The sequence below is a fragment of the Capricornis sumatraensis genome, chromosome 10 (assembly GCF_032405125.1).
Source record: "Capricornis sumatraensis isolate serow.1 chromosome 10, serow.2, whole genome shotgun sequence".
In the NCBI taxonomy this organism is placed as follows: Eukaryota; Metazoa; Chordata; class Mammalia; order Artiodactyla; family Bovidae; genus Capricornis; species Capricornis sumatraensis.
Window position 1 is genome coordinate 68,830,263 of NC_091078.1, and position 21,118 is coordinate 68,851,380.

At 41.1% G+C, this 21,118-nt stretch overlaps 1 protein-coding gene across 1 annotated transcript in view; it reads right to left on the minus strand.

Moving 5' to 3' along the window:
- Positions 1 to 21,118, minus strand: part of CNTN4 (contactin 4) — a 425,127-nt gene that overhangs the window by 15,631 nt on the left and 388,378 nt on the right. Inside the window, exons 12-16 of the mRNA XM_068982346.1 lie at positions 15,379 to 15,554; positions 10,111 to 10,228; positions 5,858 to 6,016; positions 3,089 to 3,238; positions 921 to 991 (exon numbers count right to left, since the gene is read on the minus strand). Coding sequence (XP_068838447.1) covers positions 921 to 991; positions 3,089 to 3,238; positions 5,858 to 6,016; positions 10,111 to 10,228; positions 15,379 to 15,554 — 674 coding nt within the window. The remainder of the gene's footprint in view (positions 1 to 920; positions 992 to 3,088; positions 3,239 to 5,857; positions 6,017 to 10,110; positions 10,229 to 15,378; positions 15,555 to 21,118) is intronic.

A 21,118-nucleotide genomic window follows, 5' to 3' on the forward strand; every position in this document is an offset into this window, starting at 1 on the left:
CATCCTGTCTCATCGTGGGTTTTGTAGAGTCTTGCCATTAGTCTAGCTTCGGTATTTGGAGGGGACTGCAGCAGGAGTTTAAAAACGTCACTGTAAACCTGCAGGGGAGAGCCTGGCCCAACTCTGAAATTGTTGGAAATGACGGTGGGAGACACTGGACAGTTGATCTAAAAACCAACATTTCCAACATGTACCATCCAACATGATTCTTCCTCCAGTGTCACACAGATACTCAATGAAGCAGCTCTCACCAAAGAAGTGAGGATCATCCTGCTCGGCCCAGATCTTCCCGCTCAGGTCAGAAGTGCTGACCGGGAAAGGGTGAGTGATTTATCTCACTGCTGGGGCTTTGGTTAAATGACAGATTTGAACTTCTGGGCTTGTTGTCTAGAATCCTTCAGAAACATTTAGAACTCTTGCTGAGACTCTGACTTCCTCTCTCAAAATCAATTTTCAATAAATGAGTGACTAATAAACCTCTGTTTGTTTTTTTTTTTTAAATAACCTTACGCAAGAGGGCTCCAGTAGCAAAGTCAACCCTAGGAAATTGTGTTAGCACATGGAGTCTAATGTGCACAACTGGCCTTGAAATAATTCAGAAAAAAAAGAAGAAAACTGTTTTTCTCTAAGGCAGACTTCTTTAATGTATAATATTACATACATTTTTTTTCTTGTGTTGTCTTCCCTTTCATGATTGTTTTTTTCTGTGATGAACTGAATTAAAACTTAACTCCATAATCGACGGGCAAACATCATCTCTTCCTGCTGACCATTAGCATTGTGAAAGGGAGTGTCTGCACTCAAATAGATTTTAGTTGTTAAAAACAGAGGAGGAAACTTCCTAGATATGTTTAACGCAGAATAACAGGGAAAGATGGCCTGGACTAATGTGTGCTGCTGTTGTTGCATGATTCATTTACCTCCCAGGTTATAACCAGTTCAGATTTGCTGCCTCCACCACCACTGACGTTAGCTGGGGTGACTTCGGGGACTGTTGAGACAAAAACAAGTTATGTCAGGTGACAAAGACCCGGAGGGCCAAGACGGTGGCGGGGCTGAGGTGACCCATGGTTTGGTTTGTTTTCTGAGGTCAGCAATGGTATGATCAAGGGGTCTAAAGCGTCAGTTCACAGAAATGAAATATACCAAGGAAACTGCTATTGCATAGTGACCTATTTCCCATTTAACAAGGAACATCTATTATCTGACAAGACTGAACAATGGTTCAGCTCCACCCTTAGAGGCCGAGGATCAGAGGGATGAGAAAAGGGACTGAGGTTCTGGTTCGAATGCTTGGGTAGGCGTTTAGTAACCACGCGGCAATGCACGAAGGAGAGGCGATACACACTCCGCCCAGGCCGAGTTTACAGTCTAGTCGGGGGGCAGAAGCACATGCAGGATGATTACAGAGCGATGTCGACAGCCAGCACAGAGCAGCACAGACAGGAGGGAGGCGCGGTGGCCTTTGGCAGCGCGGCTGCTCAGAGCAGGGCTGGGCTAATGGCTTCTCGGGGCAACGTGAGTTGTGAGCTGGGTGTTGAAGGAAGTGGTGGACAGAGGCTGACCTCTGGCTCACTGTGCTTAAGCTCTTTGATCCCCAGTTTTCTCTGTAAAAGAGGGGAAATTTGGCTAGCTTTTTCCTCGGGACTGCTGAGAGGAATTAATTAAATTATGATTTCACAGTGGGGGAGGAAGCATGGGGATTATTGGCTTATCATCATGTAAGTGAACAACTCCAGACAGAATCTGAAAATGTGTGGCTGGGGTAGAGATGTGGTGCCTGGGTATGTCCCCTTGGATAAAGACAATGAAACAGATCTAGATGGATTTGTGTCTAAGAATAGTGTCAGAGGCCCCATTTGCTCTGGGGCTTTGCTCTTTCTTCAACAAACACTGAGGATGAGATGGTTAGATAGCATCACTGACTCAAGGGACACTACTTTGAGCAACCTCTGGGAGATGGTGAAGGACAGGGAAGACTGGTGTGTGGCAGTTCACGGGGTCACAAAGAGTCAGACATGACTGAGTGACTGAACAACATCGACAAACACTGGTCTCATCACAGCTGGGACCTTCACAGAGACCCACACCTAGGCCTTCCACACCATGTGAGACAAAGACAAGGAATGCTGATGAATTTATACTCTTCTCTCCCTGTGTTCACCCAAGCTGTGTATACAGAAGTTCCTACTAAACTGTTGATCGGGCTTGCATGAATTAGCAGGAAGGAAATGGCAACCCACTCCAGTATCCTTGCCTGGAAAATCTCATGGCCAGAGGAACCTGGTGGGCTGCAGTCCACAGGGTTGCAAAGAGTCGGGCACGACTGAGTGACTAACACTTTCATTTCCCAACCTTAGCTTTTGGGAAGGGTTTATGCCCTAAGATATCTGACTGGATATTTCTGAAGAACTTAATCTTTGTCACTTGAGATTCCTGTGAGTTGACAGTATTTGAACTGTGGTTGTGCCTTTAAAAAAAAAAAATAATCCTGGTAGGAAAGTCTTGGTGACAAAGGAACCAATGAAGAAAGACATGGTATTTGAGGGAACTAAGACAAGTGTCTCTCCCTGGACCAGGGAACCCAGTGAAGAGTGAGACTATAACTCTGGATTGAAACTGAGTGCTAGGACTCACAGAAAGAGAGAAAGAACAAACCAGTGGTTACCAGTGGGGACAGGAGTCGGGAAGGGATGTTGTAAGGGTACGGAAGTATGGGGTACAAATCATTAGGTACAAAATAAGGTACAAGGATACATCATAAAACATAGGGAATATAGCCAATAGTTTATAATAAGTATAAATGGAGTGTAACCTTTAAAATCTGTGACTCACCAAACTGTACACCTCTAACTTGTATAATATTGTACATCAAATATACTTCTACAAAAATAAATAAATAAAAACAACAATAGAAAAGATACTCCTTGCTGGTTAATCAGATGAGCATCTACTGGCCTCATTTCTGATGACTGCAGTCATTGTAGGGAAGGATGTTTAACATAGAAGCTCATTAGGGCTGAAGAACAGGATGATTAAAAGCTTCTCCCTAAGGAGCAGGAGTTGCTGTATTCGGGGTGCTACTCACGGGCCTCTTCTGTCCTCCGCTTCTCAGAGGGCCGGCTGGGCTCCCCAATCCCAATCACGTTGGCTGCAACTGTGCGGAATTCATACTCGACCCAGGGGTTCAGACCCACCACAGTGGCTGTGAATGTCTTCCCATCGATGAGTTCTGGGACTGAAAGACATTGAAAGAAAGTAAAATAATTGATTTTACTACTTGTCCCAATTTAAGAAAAAGTATTGTTGATTGTGATTCAAAATTATATGTAATAAAATATTGATTAAAAGGAATTCAAACTTCAGTTACTACAAGGTTAAAAAAAAGGTGAGGATGTTTCATAGAATTCTGCGTTAGGAAGACTGGAACTTAGTGCATCACCACCATCACCGTCACTGCACCCAGGGCACCACTGCAGGTCTGAGGGCAGCTGCACAAACAGCCTTTGCACGAGGGTCATCCCAGACCACTCCGCGCCAGACTAATCAACTCAGATCTCACACCAGCAGATGACACCACAAAAGACAGTCTCCAAGGCCCAAGGCTACCTGATTGTAATCACTCTTATTCTCTCTCACCTCACATGTTTCGCGGTATTTACTGAATAGGACTGGGCACATTGTTTAATTCTTACAACTACCCTCAGTCCAGTTCAGTTCAGTCGCTCAGTCGTGTCCGACTCTTTGCGACCCCATGAATCGCAGCATGCCAGGCCTCCCTGTCCATCACCGTAGGTAGTTGTAAATAAGGTAAAATTACTGTCTTCATTTTTATAGATGAGGAAAAGGTACCACATAAAGGTCAAATGACTCATCCAAGGTCCTAGTGGATTTGCATCTTTGACCACATGGCCCAAGCTCCATTATAATAACAATGGAGCAATAATGTTATAGATCAATACAACTACTGTCAGTGAATCGTATTAGCATATCGAAAGAAAGAAGCTGCACACGTAGAACGGAGGGTCCATGAAGATCACAAAAAGCGGGATCAGAGAGGCAGCATTTGACAGTGTTCATTCAGCAGGATTTGCGGAAGGCCTCCTTCACAGAGGACGGGGCTCACTGCCTGAAGCCACAAGCCACAGAGCCCTGGACTTGGCTTCTACACTGTCTGTGCAACCTTTTGGGTTTTGAACTGATTACCATAAAGATTTCCCAGTGGGCCCAGGGGATGTCCCTGTGACAAAGCTGAGGCCCCAGTGACCAGACTACAGTGACTTCCAGCCTCCTTGGGACCACATGTATACAATCCTTCCCTCCAAAGGTGAAAAGTGTGGGCTCTGGAGTCAGACAACCTGGATTCTAACCCTGAATCCACTCTTAGCAGCCAAAGAACTTTAGGAAAGTTGCTTAACCTTTCCATGCCTTGGTTTTCTCACTGTGAAATAAAACTAATAACATCTATTCACAGTGCAGTTGAGAACACCCAAGAGAAGCACTTAGATAAGCAACCGATTCTAGCTGTAGCTATTTTCTTTTGTATACTATCCTTATCATTGTTGTGAATATCAATATCTTCATCCCCCTCCTTTCCTTCATCATATTTATGCAGTGATTTGCTTTTTTTTTAAGTTTCACAATCACTTCTGTATAGGGTCATAATAGTTCTTAATTTGCCCATTTAACAGAAGAGGAAAATAAAGATGTACAGAAATCTGCTGCTTAGCAGAGTCAGGATTAGAAGTCATATATCCTTAATTTCCAGATTTTCCTTTCCTTTCTTCCTAAAACACTCCCGTGACCCAGGAGAAAGTCAGTGATTCAGCTGGAAACACAGAGACCCATTTCTGAGGTCAGATATGCTCAAATGGAAAAACCACAACCATGGTCGCAACCATGGATTGTGCAACATGCTTACAATAACTATTTGTTTGTTTGTTTTTTCCCTCAAACAAAACCTAAATAAAATAACAAAATGAGTCTATTGGGAGGTGTAGACAGGAGCAGAAATGGTAGGCCTACTCACGTATGCTTTAACAAAACCTCATGCCTCTTCATACTCAAATGTATCCATCTAAAAAAATGACAGCAACTCAAGAGTCTCCATGCAGTCCTTAGATACAGGTTTCTTGAAAGCTGGGTACAAACCTTACAAAGACTGTGACTATAGAGTAACACAATCCACGGCTTTTCAAAGTGCACCACTAGAGGCACACAGACGATTTCAGGTAATGCACAGATAGATGATGCATTTCATTTTTATAACAAATGTATTTTAAAATACGTTTAAAAAATAAAACCAACACAAGACCTTGTTGGCTTCCCTCATAGCTCAGTTGGTAAAGAATCTGCTTGTAATTCAGGAGACCAGGGTTCAATTCCCGGGTCAGGAAGATCCTCTGGAGAAGGAAATGGGCTGCCGTCTATGGGGTCGCACAGAGTCAGACATAACTGAAGCGACTTAGGAGCAGCAGCAGCAACCCACTCCAGTATTCTCACCTGGAGAATCCCATGGACAGAGGAGCTTGGCAGGCTACAGTCCATGAGATTGTAAAAGTCGGACATGACTTACCAACTAAACCACCACCACCGCCAAGACCTAATATCATTTTAGACACTGTGGCTTAGAACAAATTAAAGAACAAGCAAATGTGAATCAATAGAAAGAAAAATATTAAATAAATGATGGTATAGTGGGCTGAGGTCTAGGAAACGCTGCCCAAAAGTCTCATCTGTAGCAATGTGTCTGAACGAGAAACAGGAGGCCCCTCAGCTTCTGCTACACAGCTGTGTCCATTCTGCTGAGTTCCTGAAGCCCCGGTGAGACACCAGAATCAGAGGTTCAATACAGCACCTGTGTTGACCGCTTGCCAGCCCACGGAGAATGGAGTCCTGGCTTGAATGACGTACATGGTGACGGGGCTGTGGTTGTCAGGCCCGGGCCTCCAGGAGAGCTGAGCCGTGGTGTCTGTGATTTCATCTATAGTCACGGCCTCTGGGGGGCCTGGAGGACCTGAGAAAGAGCAAGACCCTCAGAAGTGGAGCAGTGTGTTCAGATGTCCAAGGAAGTGACCACTCGGCTGAATGGTCAACACTCTATTCAGCTGTTGATTCATCCACCCCCAAGTTTAACAGTTGACAATCTGTTTTGAATACCCGTGAGGCGCCTGTCTTCCTTCTAGGTTCTGAAACTACATAGATGAGTGAAACATGGTGTGGCCTCCTCCCTCCAGGGGTTCACTACAAAATAGGAAAAACTAATATGTACTCAACAATTACAATAGAATATTTATTTTCCAGATGCCAAAGGAGAATATTGGGGTACCACCAGGGACCAAGTTCATTAATCCACCCATCATATATTTACAGGTTCCTACTATGAATTGGACGCTGTTATCTGGGGCTACAGTGGTGATAAATGAAGATTTGAGTCTTCTGGAAGTGGTCATTTCTACCCCTGATGGTGTGAGCAAAAATGACTTTAGAACTTTGAGGTCACAGAATTCTTCTGCATAGTCCAGCTGCATTGGTATGTCCACACCAAATGCCAAAACACAATCATGTGCGAGGGAACAGCTGTGAAAAGTGGCTCATGTTCCAGAAACCGAAGTCTGTGGCTTCTTCAGAGAAATTTCAAAATCAGGTTGGAGCCTGAGGATCCACACCTGCAGTTTTTGTAAGTCACACCTGTATTTTTCTACTTCTGCTCTGGAAGTGCACAGAGCACTGTGCTTAGACCACCGAAATGAGAGGAAATCAGTTTTAAATGAAGGCTTGAAAAACAGAAAGAAACAGAGAGCTGGAAAGTGGTTGGCAGGCAAACACAAAATAACACAGAGCCAGAGCAAAGACCCAAAGCTGTCCTAGATTCCAATATGAAAAGCTCTTAGCAGGCAGTTAAAGGCATTTCTAATGAGTGACCACCTAGGCAGAGAAGTTGAATGCCAGGGAGGGAGACAGAGCGGCAAAGTTCCTGTGTGTTAGATAGGAGTAAGAAGATCTTCCTGGAGGGCAGAGGGATGTGCCGAGGCCCAGGAGAGCGATCAGATGTTCTGCCCAAATACTCTGGGGCCACAACACAGGGGCAGGAAAGAAAGCGACCTTTCACAGAGTGCTGAAAAGTTAATGGCAGTTTCTGCAAGTAACACTTTGTGCTGGGATTCACTTCTGCATCCTTTCAGTGATGCCCTAAATTTCTCTTTCCTTTTTTAAAAAAGCCTTTTTTATAGACCCACAGGTGAGACTAAATTTATCTTCTCCCTCCTACTCCTGAATGAAAGGTCTGCAAGTCTGCACGCTGGCACTGATTAATTTTCCACAGTGACATTTCGGCAAGTCAGTCTAATGCCACCTAGATAGAGCTGGCATAACCTCTGGTCTTCAGGACTCTTATTAACCACAGCAAGTCCAGAAGATAATAATATAATTTTCTTTTTCCTCACAGCTTTCTTATCCCAGCGTTCCCATCCTTTTTAAAAACAGATGTTCCTTCCATGGCCTTTAGAATCAAAGTACCACAAAGGAGAAAAGCATTCCTCTCCAAATCCCTCAGTGAATTCAATGGACGGGGAAGAGCTGAGCCCACTGCTGGCAACCAGAAGGAGCACAGGAAGGAGGTGGCCTGAACTTGGCTGCTGGAGATAAGATGTACTTTCACAGTGGGGTTTGCTGCTTGTTATGTTTCTGCTACCCGCCCCACCCAAGGGTAGATAAGTTCATACCTTACACAAAGTTTTCACCCATTTGTTTTGGGGAAGTTGGGTCTCTCTTTCAAAATGACAACATGAGCAAATGTTTATCCTCTAAGCAGAGTGTTAACATGGGCTGGGGCTCACATGACTTTGTGTCACAGGTAATAGCAGAGGCGATGCAAGTGTTATGCCTGGCATTCCTGCATCTTTCTCAGGGAAGACTCGCCTTTCTAGCTGCTGTCCGTGTGCTTTAGATGAAATAAAGTAGATAACAGAGAAACAAGGAAGCCAAATGCAAGACTTCAAAGCTTTTAGTTTCAAATACAAAAACCCCTGACAGGTCAACGAAGTGCATATCTGCCTCTCCTCTGCAAAGTGCAGAAAAGCTGCCAAGGGCAGAGGCAGGAGGAGATAAAACCGAAGATTATGGTTTAAAATGGCATATTAATTTATTGGCCTTATTCACTGATTATGCTAGATTTTCTTTTAGACAGCATTTGCAGATTCCTCTTGGTGTTTAATGTTATTTTCTGTGAAATGAAGTATACAATATCACTTAAGAAATTCAACTTACTGATTTACATTTTTATGATTCTAATTTATTGGTGCTTAAACTGCTGATCTGAACATTACCCTAATTAAATAGACGATACATTTTCAGCCACAGAATTCCTTCTCCCCCAAGGGAGAATGCACCAGCTCTGGTGTATTTTAAAATGGAAATAAACACGGTCCCCTCAGTTATTCTCTGGGTAGCTCTACCGAGGTTGGAAGCTTTTTCTCTTATCTGGCCCTTATCTGTACTATTACAGAAAGGTTTTTAAGGCAATTTAAAGGAGAATCAAAGTAGACCCGATGGAAAAGATATCTTTCCTTAACTTCTCTTGATATCAGTTTGAATTGCTGACTCCCACACCCCTCCCACCCCCGCCCATGCTACATGCAGAGGATGCAGCCACACTTTTTATCGCTTCAAATAACATCTTGTTCTCTGTGCACTCAGATTTACCCTGCCTCCAAATCTGGTATCACCTGGATTTTTGTTTTCTTACACTTAAAATTCTGCTGGCCAGATTCCTAAACACTTGTATTCAGCTGGATGTTTCGGATCATCAAATCACTTATTGTATTTTAAGTTCCCTACATACGAACCTTCACGTTGCCAACTTTCAAAGATGCAGATATATGTTCCATCAATGTCAGGCGTGAATGACGTTATGCCCTTCCCCTCCTATTGCTGACGATCCTTCAGCTCCACCATCTCCCGCCTCTTCTCCCTCCTCCAATCGATAACTCCTCTTGCCTCTTCACTCGTTGCAGCCCCTACATGCCAACTTTTGTACTGTACTACTGTACTTTTCAAGGTATGTACTGTAAGATTTAAAATGTTTTCTTTATTGTGTTTGTGTTTTATGTGAAAAGTATTATAAACCTGTTGCTGTACAGTACTATATAGCCGACTGTGTTAGTTGGGTATCTAAGTTAACTTGGTTGGACTTATGAACAAATTGGACTTAAACATGCTCTCAGAACTAAACTCATTTGTATATAGGGGACTTACTGTACTTGTGAAGGAGACACTGGCTAAGAAATTATTTTGATATTCTGATTTGGCTTTGGATTTAACTTCATCAAACCCTTGAGCAAGCATCAGTTTGATTCTGATAGATAGATAGATAGATAGATAGATAGATAGATAGATAGATAGATAGATAGATACACTGGTTCACAAATACCAAATTTTAATTAAAAATATTTCTTAAAGTTCGCTTACTGTTCCTTTACACATTGGTTTGGTAGGACTCAGTCAGCCAAGTCACTCATAGCCATGAGGCTGAAGTTAGGTCTTGTCTGTCATATGCAAGAGAATCTCACGAATGTCAGTTCTGACATCAACTCCCTGCTGATTTACTACAACCTAGGCAGTCAGGAAGTATTTCCTTCTAAAGCCAAACTGTAGAAACTGGACAGAACTAATCACTTCAGGGGGAAAACCTGGGGAAAGCTGGTGACAATTTTACTTAAGCCGCTCTTCGATCAGTGATCTAAGATACCGATTTGGTTCAGCCTAGACTAACAGCAAAAGGCACAGCGTGATCCTTTTTTAAGCCATTTGCTTTTCTGAATCTACAGTTTTTCCTGAAGGTCCTATCAACTCCAACACTGTAAATCATGGCACTTGGGGCCTTCAGAGGACTTCTTTTCAGTAGAGAGTAAGTGGATTTACTCTGCACTTTCTGATCCCCTATGAGAGAAACAGATGTACACAAAACTTTTGTAGACTCTTAACACCTTAACAATGTTTTCCTTCTATTGACTCTTTCCTGGTAATTCTAAACCACTGAGGCTTTTAGAACTCTGCACAGGAGTAGATATCACAAAAGTATTTTAAGAATGAAATCCCCAATTCCCATACCTCTCACGATCAGGTCGGCAGCGGCAGACAGCCTGTCGACACTTGTTTGGACCATGCAGACGTATTTCCCAGCATGCTTCAGCTGGATGTTTCGGATCATCAAATCACCAGCTGAATCCTGCTGATAAAGTAGGGGAAAGTGGCTACAATTACTTTTTAATGAGCTCTAAATATCATTATCACACGAAGGACACTGTGACTAATAGATTTATTTTACACTGGCTGATGAAAACATTAGCGATGCAAGCCATGGCCTATTAAAAATGCGTGAGTCTGCCTGTTAGGTAATAATAGCAACGTCCTCAGGACACACCTCGGGTAAGACCTCAGGTGTCTGGCCTCTGCATCTCTGGAACAGTTTGTCACCCATGTTGGAAGCACTTAAACTGATTATTTTTTCAAATGCATTTATTTATTTTGAAATGTTTATATTTTATATTAGAGTATAGCCAATTAACAATGCTGTGATAATTTCAGAACAGCGAAGAGAGTGTCATGCATATACATATATCCATTCTCCCCCAGGTGGCGCTAGTGGTAAAGAACCCGCCTGGTAATACAGGAGACCCAAGAGACTTGGGTTCAATCCCTGGGTCGGGAAGTTCCCCTGGAGGAGGGATGACAACCCACTCCAGTATTCTGGCCTGGAGAACCTCATGGACAGAGGAGCCTGCTGGGCTACAGTCCATAGGCCCACAAAGAGTCAGACATGACTGAAGCGATTTAGCATGCATTCGCCCCCAAACTCCCCTCCCATCCAGGCTGCCACACAACATTGAGGAGAACTCCCTTGGAAGTTCTGAAATGTACGTAAAGTGGCTGCTGATTTAGTCCCGTGGGTTTCTTCAGATATGCCCTCAACCTACAGCTTTCGATGGCACTGCAGTACTCGGGAACTCTTTGTATGGAAAGGGGAGTTAGGTCCATGCTCAGAGGCACCTGTGTTTTACTGCACAACACTGTCTTACAGCCAGCATTCTGATTGCTCCTCAGTTTAAATTAAAGAATTATGAGGAGCAGACTCTCCAAGGAAATCTTGCATCCCCTAGTGTAGAACGGGGCTAATTTGCTTTCCCATGCCAAATGTGTGTTTGATCAGCAGATGAATAGGACTCATTACAGCCTGGCATGGATATCGAGGTGCCCTAGAAATATTTATACACCATTTACCAGCACAGTACTTTCAGTAAATGTGAGAAGATGCCGCTACAGGCCATCACAAAGCTGGCAATTAAACTGAAAAACACAGCTATACCTTAGAGTTCCATAGCTCTGTTAATCAAAAGTTTGGAGAATGGCTGCTTGAGCAGAACACCCTAGGCTTGAGTCAGGAAGTTATGCTTATTTCTAAATCTTGAAGAATGGCAAGGTAACATAGGTTACTTTGGCCCTATTGTTATTCTTTCAGATGACAATAATATTGGATAATACTTGGTTGTATTTAATATCTGGCAGGCATGTATTATATTGAGTACTGACGTGTCCTGTGAGGTAGGTACTTTTGTTATCCCTACTATACAGATGAGGAAACTCAAGCACAGAAAGGCTAGACGTCTTGCCTGGAGTTACTTAGCTGGTCAGTGGCAGAGCCAGGCTGTGAGCTCACATAGTCAGGCTGAAATCCCTATCCTTTACTAGAATGCTATGCTGTCATTTGGAAAGATCTCATTCTAAATTAATGTGTACTTGGTTTCATCTTTGATTTCAGTACAACATATTATATATTTAGTCAGGGCAATGAAAGATAGAGACCTGCCAATAGTTACAAATAGGGTTAGGAGAAGCACAGAAGCATGTTGTCAAGAGAGAGCTGAAGCTTTGAAACTTAGCTGTTTGGGGCTGATCCTTGCTGTGTGTCTCTGGGCCTTAGTCTATTAACCTATGAAAGGATTAATTGCCTGTGACACTAGCTTGTGAGAAGCAAATGAGATTGTAGGTGTATGTGAAATCCTGAAAACTGTAAAGCACGGGGAAATTTAAACTAGTATTAGGGGTGGCCGTGGTCAGTATTCTTTGGGAAAAAATTATGTCAAAAATATTAAATCTAATTCAAGAAGAGTTGTGCTTTTCTTTTTAAACCTGAAATCTTTTTTTTTTAATTTATAACACTTGGATTCTCATTTAGATTCTACTATTTACTCATAAAGTCTTATAATTGCTAGTAAAATAGGATACCTGCTACCATATTTCAGAGAGATTCTGAGGATTAAAGAGCTGATACATATGAAAATGCTTGATAAATGATCAGACATTTTGCAAGTATAAGGTATCATCATCACCATGACTATTAATACTTCTTTACCTAAGACATTTCACATACTAGGATTTTGAGCATAGACTTAAACAAAAAATATGCCTCATAAGGGAGTGTGTGTTGTGAAGGTACAAAGTCATAGCGGTTTAAAATAAATAGCTACACTATCTCAATAATTTGTTTTATTCACCAAGGGCTGGAAGCTCAAAGAAGCTAAAGGCAGCCTGGAGATTTCCAAGCACAGGTATTGATTAACAGAATTTTGTGACTGTGTTGTTTGGAGTATACTTTCCCTATGTGTGTTTTTAAAGTAAAAGTGAAACAAAGAAAAGAAATATAAAGTTGGGATTGAGGTAAGAGGCTCACAGAAGGAGACCACAATAAGTTTCTCTTTCCCTTCGAAGTCATTCAGACTACACTATTTACTGAGATCTACATTCACATTCCTACCACAGAGAACTAAATGATGCTGTGGTCTGCTCTGCTCCTGGCAGAACCATTGGAGGTCACCAGAGGACAATGAAATAATAACTCTCTTAAAAACTGCAGTAGGTTAGCTCTACCAAACGTCATCTGCACAGTACTGACCTGGCAAGTAAAAACTGCAAAATGGGCTTAACTTCAGAACTGCTTCCTTACCTCTTCTGTTGTCCAGCACTAACTTCACAGACATTAATGATCCTGGTGGCTAACACACTTAGCTCTCACAATTTGCAGTGATGTCCCAAATCTTGCACTTAATTCTTTGGCAATGATTGATTGGCACTTAGTACTGGTATCACAAAAGAGACAAACGCTTGCCATACAAAAGGCTATTGAGAGTGATTCCATGGACAGAGGTTGTTACAAAAGGTGGTCATCAGAGCCTGACTCCACCTTTCTGTGGTTCAGCATAAGGTTCACATCTATCTTATTGGCAGAATTTATATTTTGATAGCCCAAACAGCTGTTTTGATTGGTTGTTGACTGTGCCATCCTGAGAGAATATTTTTATTATCTCTCCTGCCAAAAACATTGGTTTTACTATGAAAATAAACATTCTGTTTAATCTGTGGAAGTTTTCTCAATGTATACTCTCATGTTATTAGAACTAATATTACTCTTCCTTCAGTGAATACAATCATTAAAATTTCTCACATACTATTTTTGGTGGTAGGCACTGTGCTATTTAGGCTTCTAAACCTGAAGGTATTTAGTATCCTCAATGATGTTGTAAAATAGCAAATATCATTCTTTATTTGTTCAAGGTTATTAGGCTGAACTATATCAAAGTGGTCCAGAATGGTTAACAATGGCAATTTTAACTAGCTTTTCTCAACCAGAGTTCCAAGGGACAATCAGTAGACTCAAGTCATCCATTGAGCTAATGAAATATCTTCTCTCTCATGCATTTAAAATGGTACCAGTCATATACAATCCTTGGGAGACTTGAGCAAATAGTTACAGAAATTATTTGGGGTGTTTGGTAATTCAGTAGAGATGTATTATTTGGGAAAGGCAGAAAGAATGTAAATAATAGGAATACCACCATATTTGAGAAGAATATGTTGAAGGTCAACATATCATAGGTATAATTTATAAGTTTCAGTCCATTTATTCTCAATATAAGAGATGGGGATAAGATGAGATGGGCAAATCAGATTCCTTTGGGAGCATGTAGGAAGGGAATGTTTTCCATACAGCCTCATGCTTATATTCTGCTGTCTTTGATTAGTCCCCTCCATGATAATGGCAGCTGGAATGAATCTTTCTTTAAACTTTGATTGGCGTAGAGTTGATTTACAAGGTTGTGTTTACTTGCAGCAAAGTGAATCAGCTATGCACGCATATGTCTACTCTTTTTTAGATTTTTTTTCCCATATAAGCCATCAGAGAGTAGTGAGTAGAGTTCCCTGTTCTATATAATAGGTCCTTATTCATTACCCATTTTATATATAGTAGTGTTTTATATATGTAGTTATATTTTATATATAGTAGTGTGTATATGTCAATCCCAATCTCCCAATGTATTCCTTACCCCTGGAATCTTCGTTACTAATAGGAAAGTAGGGTTATGTTACAGTAGAAAAACTATTCTTGAAAATGATTGTCATATTTCAAATTGTTTCCAAAGTTAATGTTTTCTTGGTGTGAGTTCAATGGTACTATTTTTTTTTATGGGAAATAATTAAGGCCTTTGGAAAATTCGATCATTAGAATTCAAATTATTTGGAGATAATAAACTATCTGATCAGACTCTCAGATTCAAGAAAGAAAGCCCTAATCTCACAATGATGAGTATTCTACAAAAACCAAAGGGAGTTTAGTCAGCAGTCTAAAAGAATACGAGTAAACTGTCCTCGAGCTGTTTTATTAATTCAGGTCCCTGGCATATGGTTCACCATGCGGCAAAGAATTTGGGGTTTGAAGTTTAAAGCTGAGACCTGCAGTTTAGTAGCAATGAGGCCAAGGCAAGCCATGTATCTCCCATGACCCTGAGTTTACAGAAACGAACAGCTAACCTGTAGGGTTAAGGATTATGAGGGTTAAGAAAAGGACTGGCAAACAAGTGACTCAATAAGTGTGACTCAGGGCCACACTTATGCAAAAAAGAGCAGACGTTAACCAAGATTTTTTTTAAGGTATTTGAACAAAATCATCAAAGAATAACTTTGTATTTCTGCTAAGTCACTTCAGTCGTGTCCGACTCTGTGCGACCGCATAGACCGCAGCCCACCAGGCTCCGCCGTCCCTGGGATTCTCCAGGCTAGAACACCCGAGTGGGTTGCCAGTGCCTCCTCCAATGCACGAAAGTGAAAAGGGAAATTGAAGTCGCTCAGTCGTGTCCGGACTCTTCACGACCCCATGGACTGCAGCCTACCAGGCTCCTCCATGGGATTTTCCAGGCAAAAGTACTGGAGTGGGTTGCCAGTGCCTTCTCGGAACTTTGTATTTCAAGTTAGGCTAAACAAGTTGTTTGACTCACTTTAGTTGCACATTGCATTTACTGTGGATAATCTGATATTTATACTTACCCCTCCAACTCTTTCAAAGTGGTCCCCATCTCTGTCAAAGTCTATCAGGCGTCCATTAAATGACCAAGTGAACACAATGTTGAGCGAGTGATCGTGTGTTACCTGGCATGGCAGAACAATACTTTCCCCAACAGTGACATCCATACTGGAAGGAGGCACCATTACCTTTGTTGGATCTAGAGAGTGAAAACAAAACAGAACAACAAAGCCTATGAGCATAAGCAGAAATAAAATGTAGAATTCAAGGGCAGGATGAAATACTAAGGAGTTTGGCTTTATTTTTTCTTAGGCTATGCCCGGCAAGCCTTAGTCATCTGGGAAGCTCAGATTCGGGCCAGGAGGTCATTTTTAATATGAAAAGATGAAAACACTCATAATGTGAATCTTCACAGAGCAACTGAACTCAGCTAGGGAGCACTGAGGTTACATCTCTTAAGACACTTACGGAGGGGCCTACTTCTGCAGCCTGCTCTGAAATTGCCACTTGAAAAAGGTTTTCAGTTCTCCCTGGTTTCACTAGAAAGCTGAGTGCAAGCAGGAAAATCCATGCTAATTGGAAGCTTTCTTTTTTCTACTATAAAAGTGATACATGTTTAGTATAGGAAAGTCAGAAAACTCAGGGAAGCTGAAAGAAGGAACCAAAGGAAAACAATTATGTATAGTTTCTTAGTGTTTGGATAAAATTCCTATTTTCATTTTAGTATAATTACTCCATGTTTTGGATTCTTAGCTTTTCAGTTGTTTTGTTTTGCAGTATAGCAAACATGCTACATATATGATACTTCTCTTTATTCTCTACTTAAATGTAATACAGCCTTATATTTTATCCACAAATTATTATAACCTGCATGATAGGCTATTAATTGTTTCAACCATTATGAAACTAGTAAATATTTTACTAAATTTATTATAATTATAAATAATGCTATAATGAATATCTCTGACAAAATGGTGCATATATATATATATATATAGAGAGAGAGAGAGAGAGAGAGAGCTTATTTCTTATTTAAGAATAGTTGATTTACAATGTTGTGTTAGTTTCAAATAAATAGCAAAGTGATTCAGCTATACACATATATTCTTCCTCAGGTTCCTTTCCATTATAGACTATTACAAGATAGAGATTATAGTTCCTTGCGCTATACAGTAAGTCCCTGTTGTTTATTTTATATATAGTAGTGTATATACATTCCTTCCAGACTCCCAAGTTATCCCTCCCCACCCTTTGGTAATGATAAGATTGTTTTCTATGTTTGTAGGTCTTTCTGCTTTGTTCAGTTCAGTTCAGTTGCTCAGTTATGTCCGACTCTTTGCAACACCATGAACCACAGCATGCCAGGCCTCCCTGTCCACACCAACTCCCGGAGACAACCCAAACCCATGTCCATTAAGTTGGTGACGCCATCCAATCATCTCATCCTCTGTTTTCCCCTTCTCCTCCTGCCCTCAATCTTTCCCAGCATCAGGGTTTTTTCCAATGAGTCAGGTCTTCACATCAGGTGGCCAAAGTATTGGGGTTTCAGCTTCAGGATCAGTCCTTCCAATGAACACCCAGGACTGATCTCCTTTAGGATGGACTGGTTAGATCTCCTTGCAGTCCAAGGGACTCTCAAGAGTCTTCTCCAACACCACAGTTCAAAAGCGTCAATTCTTCAGCACTCAGCTTTCTTTAGAGTCCAACTCTCATAACCATACATGACTAGTGGAAAAACCATAGCCTTGACTAGATGGACATTTGTCGACAAAGTAATGTCTCTGCTTTTTAATATGCTGTATAGATTGGTCATAACTTTCCTTCAAGGAGTAAGAGTCTTTTAGTTTCACGGCTGCAATCACCATCTGCAGTGATTTGTGAGCCCAGAAAAATAGTCTGTCACTGTTTCCACTGTTTCCCCATCTATTTCCCATGAAGTGATGGGACCAGATGCCACGATCTTTGTTTTCTGAATGTTGAGCTTAAAGCCAACTTTTTCACTCTCCACTTTAACTTTCATCAAGAGGCTTTTTAGTTCCTCTTCACTTTCTGCCATAAGGGTGGTGTCATCTGCATATCTGAGGTTATTGATATTTCTCCTGGCAATCTTGATTTCAACTTGTGCTTCATCCAGCCCAGCATTTCTCATGATGTACTCTGCATATATGTTAAACAAGCAGGGTGACAATACACAGCCTTGATGTACTCCTTTTCCTACTTGGAACCAGTCTGTTGTTCCATGTCCGGTTTGAACTGTTGCTTCCTGACCTGCATACAGGTCTCAAGAGGCAGGTCAGGTGGTCTGGTATTCCCATCTCTTTCAAAATTTTCTACAGTTTATTGTGATCCACACAATCAAAGGCTTTGGCATAGTCAATAAAGCAGAAATAGATGTTTTTTCTGGAACTCTCTTGCTTTTTCCATGATCCAGCAGATGTTGGCAATTTGATCTCTGGTTTCTCTGCCTTTTCCAAAACCAGCTTGAACATCTGGAAGTTCACGGTTCACATTCTACTGAAGCCTGGCTTGGAGAATTTTAAGCATTACTTTACTAGCATGTGAGATGAGTGCAATTGTGCAGTAGTTTGAGCATTCTTTGGTATTGCCTTTCTTTGGAATTGGAATGAAAACTGACCTTTTCCAGTCCCATGATCACTGCTGAGTTTTCCAAACTTGCTGGCATATTGAGTGCAGCACTTTCAGAGCAGCATCTTTTAGGATTTGAAATAGCTCAACTGGTATTCCATTGCCTCCACTAGCTTTGTTCATAGTGATGCTTCCTAAGGCCCACTTGACTTCACATTCCAGGTTGTCTGGCTCTAGGTGAGTGTGAGTGATCACACCATTGTGATTATCTGGGTCGTGAAGATCTTTTTTGTACAGTTTCTCTGTGTATTCTTGCCACCTCTTCTTAATATCTTCTGCTTCTGTTAGGTCCATACCATTTCTGTCTTTTATTATGCCCTTCTCTGCATGAAATGGTCCCTTGGTATCTCTAATTTTCTTAAAGAGATCTCTAGTCTTTCCCACTCTATTGCCTTCCTGTATTTCTTTGCACTGATCACTGAGGAAGGCTTTCTTATCTCTCCTTGCTATTCTTTGGAACTCTGCATTCAAATGAGTATATCTTTCCTTTTCTCCTTTGCTTTTCACTTCTCTTCTTTTCACAGCTATTTGTAAGGCCTCCTCAGACAGCCATATGGTTTTTTGCATTTCTTTTTCTTGGGGACGGTCTTGCTCCCTGTCTCCTGTACAGTGTCTCGAACCTCCATCCATAGTTCATCAGGCACTCTGTCTATCGGATCTAGTGCCTTATATCTATTTATCACTTCCACTGTATAGTCATAAGGGATTTGATTTAGGTTATACCTGAATGGTCTAGTGGTTTTCCCTACTTTCTTCAAGTTAAGTCTGAATTTGGCAATAAGGAGTTCATGATCTGAGCCACAGTCAGCTCCCAGTCTTGTTTTTGCTTACTGTATAGAGCTTCTCCATTTTTGGTTGCAAAGAATATAATCAATCTGATTTTGGTGTTGACCATCTGGTCTGTTTTGTAAATAAGCTCATTTGTGTCATTTTTTTAGATTCCAAGCATAAGTGATATTTTTCTCTGTGTAACTTTACTTCACTCATATATCACTTTTAAAAAATGATAACTACTAATTAGTCTTTAAATTCACCCTTTACATTATAGTTTTAATTGGGAATGAAATGGACTTGCTCATCCAAGATAGTTTATGAACCTTAAAACTACATTCACACATAGATAGTCTCTACTTTCTCACTGACATAGGATTTCATAACTGATGTCAGAGAGTAAAATGGTGAAAAGCAATGTGAATTAAATTGAAAGGTCATAGAAGTGCTTACAGAGTGAAATTATGAATTCAGCCATATTCCTGAAATTTCTCTATACTGAACTCTAAAGTCAAACAAAACCAACCAAACACACCACAATGAAGAAGACAAATCAAAAGCAAAGAGAGACAGTAAAAGAGTGACAGCTAATCCCCTTCCACATTCATAGGATTGCGTTTCACAGGCTGTGCAGCACATAAACCCTTACTGAATATATCTCCTAGATTACAATCTTAGCTGGGAATTTTGTAATGGAGTCTCTTTCCAACCACCCACTCTCTAAAATTTCCTCTTTAAAGAGTATCCAAACAGTATTTTCTACCCTTTTATCCAACTTTGGGAAGCAAATATCTCAGGTCGTTAAAGAAGGAGTCTGTGTACATCTGAAGTGAGTCCGTTCAGTTTAGTCCTTTGGTTGCGTCCAACTCTTTGTGACCCCATGGACTGCAGCACGCCAGGCTTCCCTGTCCATCACCAACTCCTGGAGCTTGCACAAACTCAAGTCCATTGAGTCAGTGATGCCATCCAACCATCTCATCCTCTGTTGTCCCCTTCTCCTGCCTTCATTCTTTCCCAGCATCCATAAATGGATTCTAATCTAGTGGAGGGATATACTTTTGTTCTTTTCTGAAAATAGGTAGAGCTCAGGACAAGTGGATTGGTGTGCTCTTGGTGATTTCACGGTGTGCATGAAATCAGAAGTGAAAAACAGGTACTTCTAGCTAAGAGTTTTTTGCCTGGAGAATTCCATGGATAGAGGAGCCTGGTGGGTTACAGTCCAAGGGATTGGACAAGACTGAGAGACTAACACACACACACACTAGCTAAGAGATAATGGGAAAGACAACTGTTTATTTCAAAACCTGAGGCTTTTGCAAGTCATATTATCGAAATCAACTATTGATTAACTGACCCATAGGAAATGGTACAGATAGAGATTTTTTTAAAATGATGGAAGAAGTTAAAAACAAATCACCTTTGAATAATGCTAAGCAGAAAATCAAGAAATAACTCCATTTCACTTAATGTGTCATTTATCACTTTTTAATTTCAAAATTCATCTATAAAATGAAGATTGGAACACATAATTCCTGGACAAAATTATCTGCATCTCCGGTTTGTGTTTGGCATAATGTCACTTTATTCTATTTTAAATGGCTGTCCACTGATTTTGCAATTTAGATTTTCATTTTAATGTACTTTCATTCATTTGTGGATCTATCTACCAAGCAATTGTTATGTGTTAAATGGATAACAGTGTCCTACTACCAAGAGAGACCCGACAAAACTTTTTCATAAAAACTAACTGAGGGACTTCCCTGGCCATCCAGTGGTTAAGAATTGGCCTTAAAATGCAGGGGATGCAGGTTTGACCTGTGGTTTAAAAACTAAGATCCCACATGCCACAAGGCAACTGCTGTGGCAACCACAAGCCTGTGAGCTCTAAAGCCCACACACAACTACTAGAGAGTCCATGCGCCATTATAAAAGATCCTAAGTACCACAACTGAGACCAGAAGCAGCCAAATAAATAAATGCTCGTGCTTGGTAACTCTTTCTTGTCTGACTCTTTGAGACCTGGCTCCTCCGCCCAAAGTTTTCAGGCAAGAATACTGGAGCAGGTTGCCATCTCCTCCTCCAAGAGGATCTCCTCAACCCAGGGATTGAACCCCCATCTCTTGTGTCTCCTGCATTGACAGGTGGATTCTTTACCACTAGCGCTACCTGGGAAGCCCAAAGAGATAAACAGACAAAAACAAAAAACCAAAAACGGAGCCTAACTTCTAACTGAAAAACTAAACTAACAGAGCCTAACTAGCTAAAAAACTAACTGTTCACATTCTAGATACCATGTTATATGCTTGACATGGATTGTTTCATTTATTTTTAACAAATACATACTAT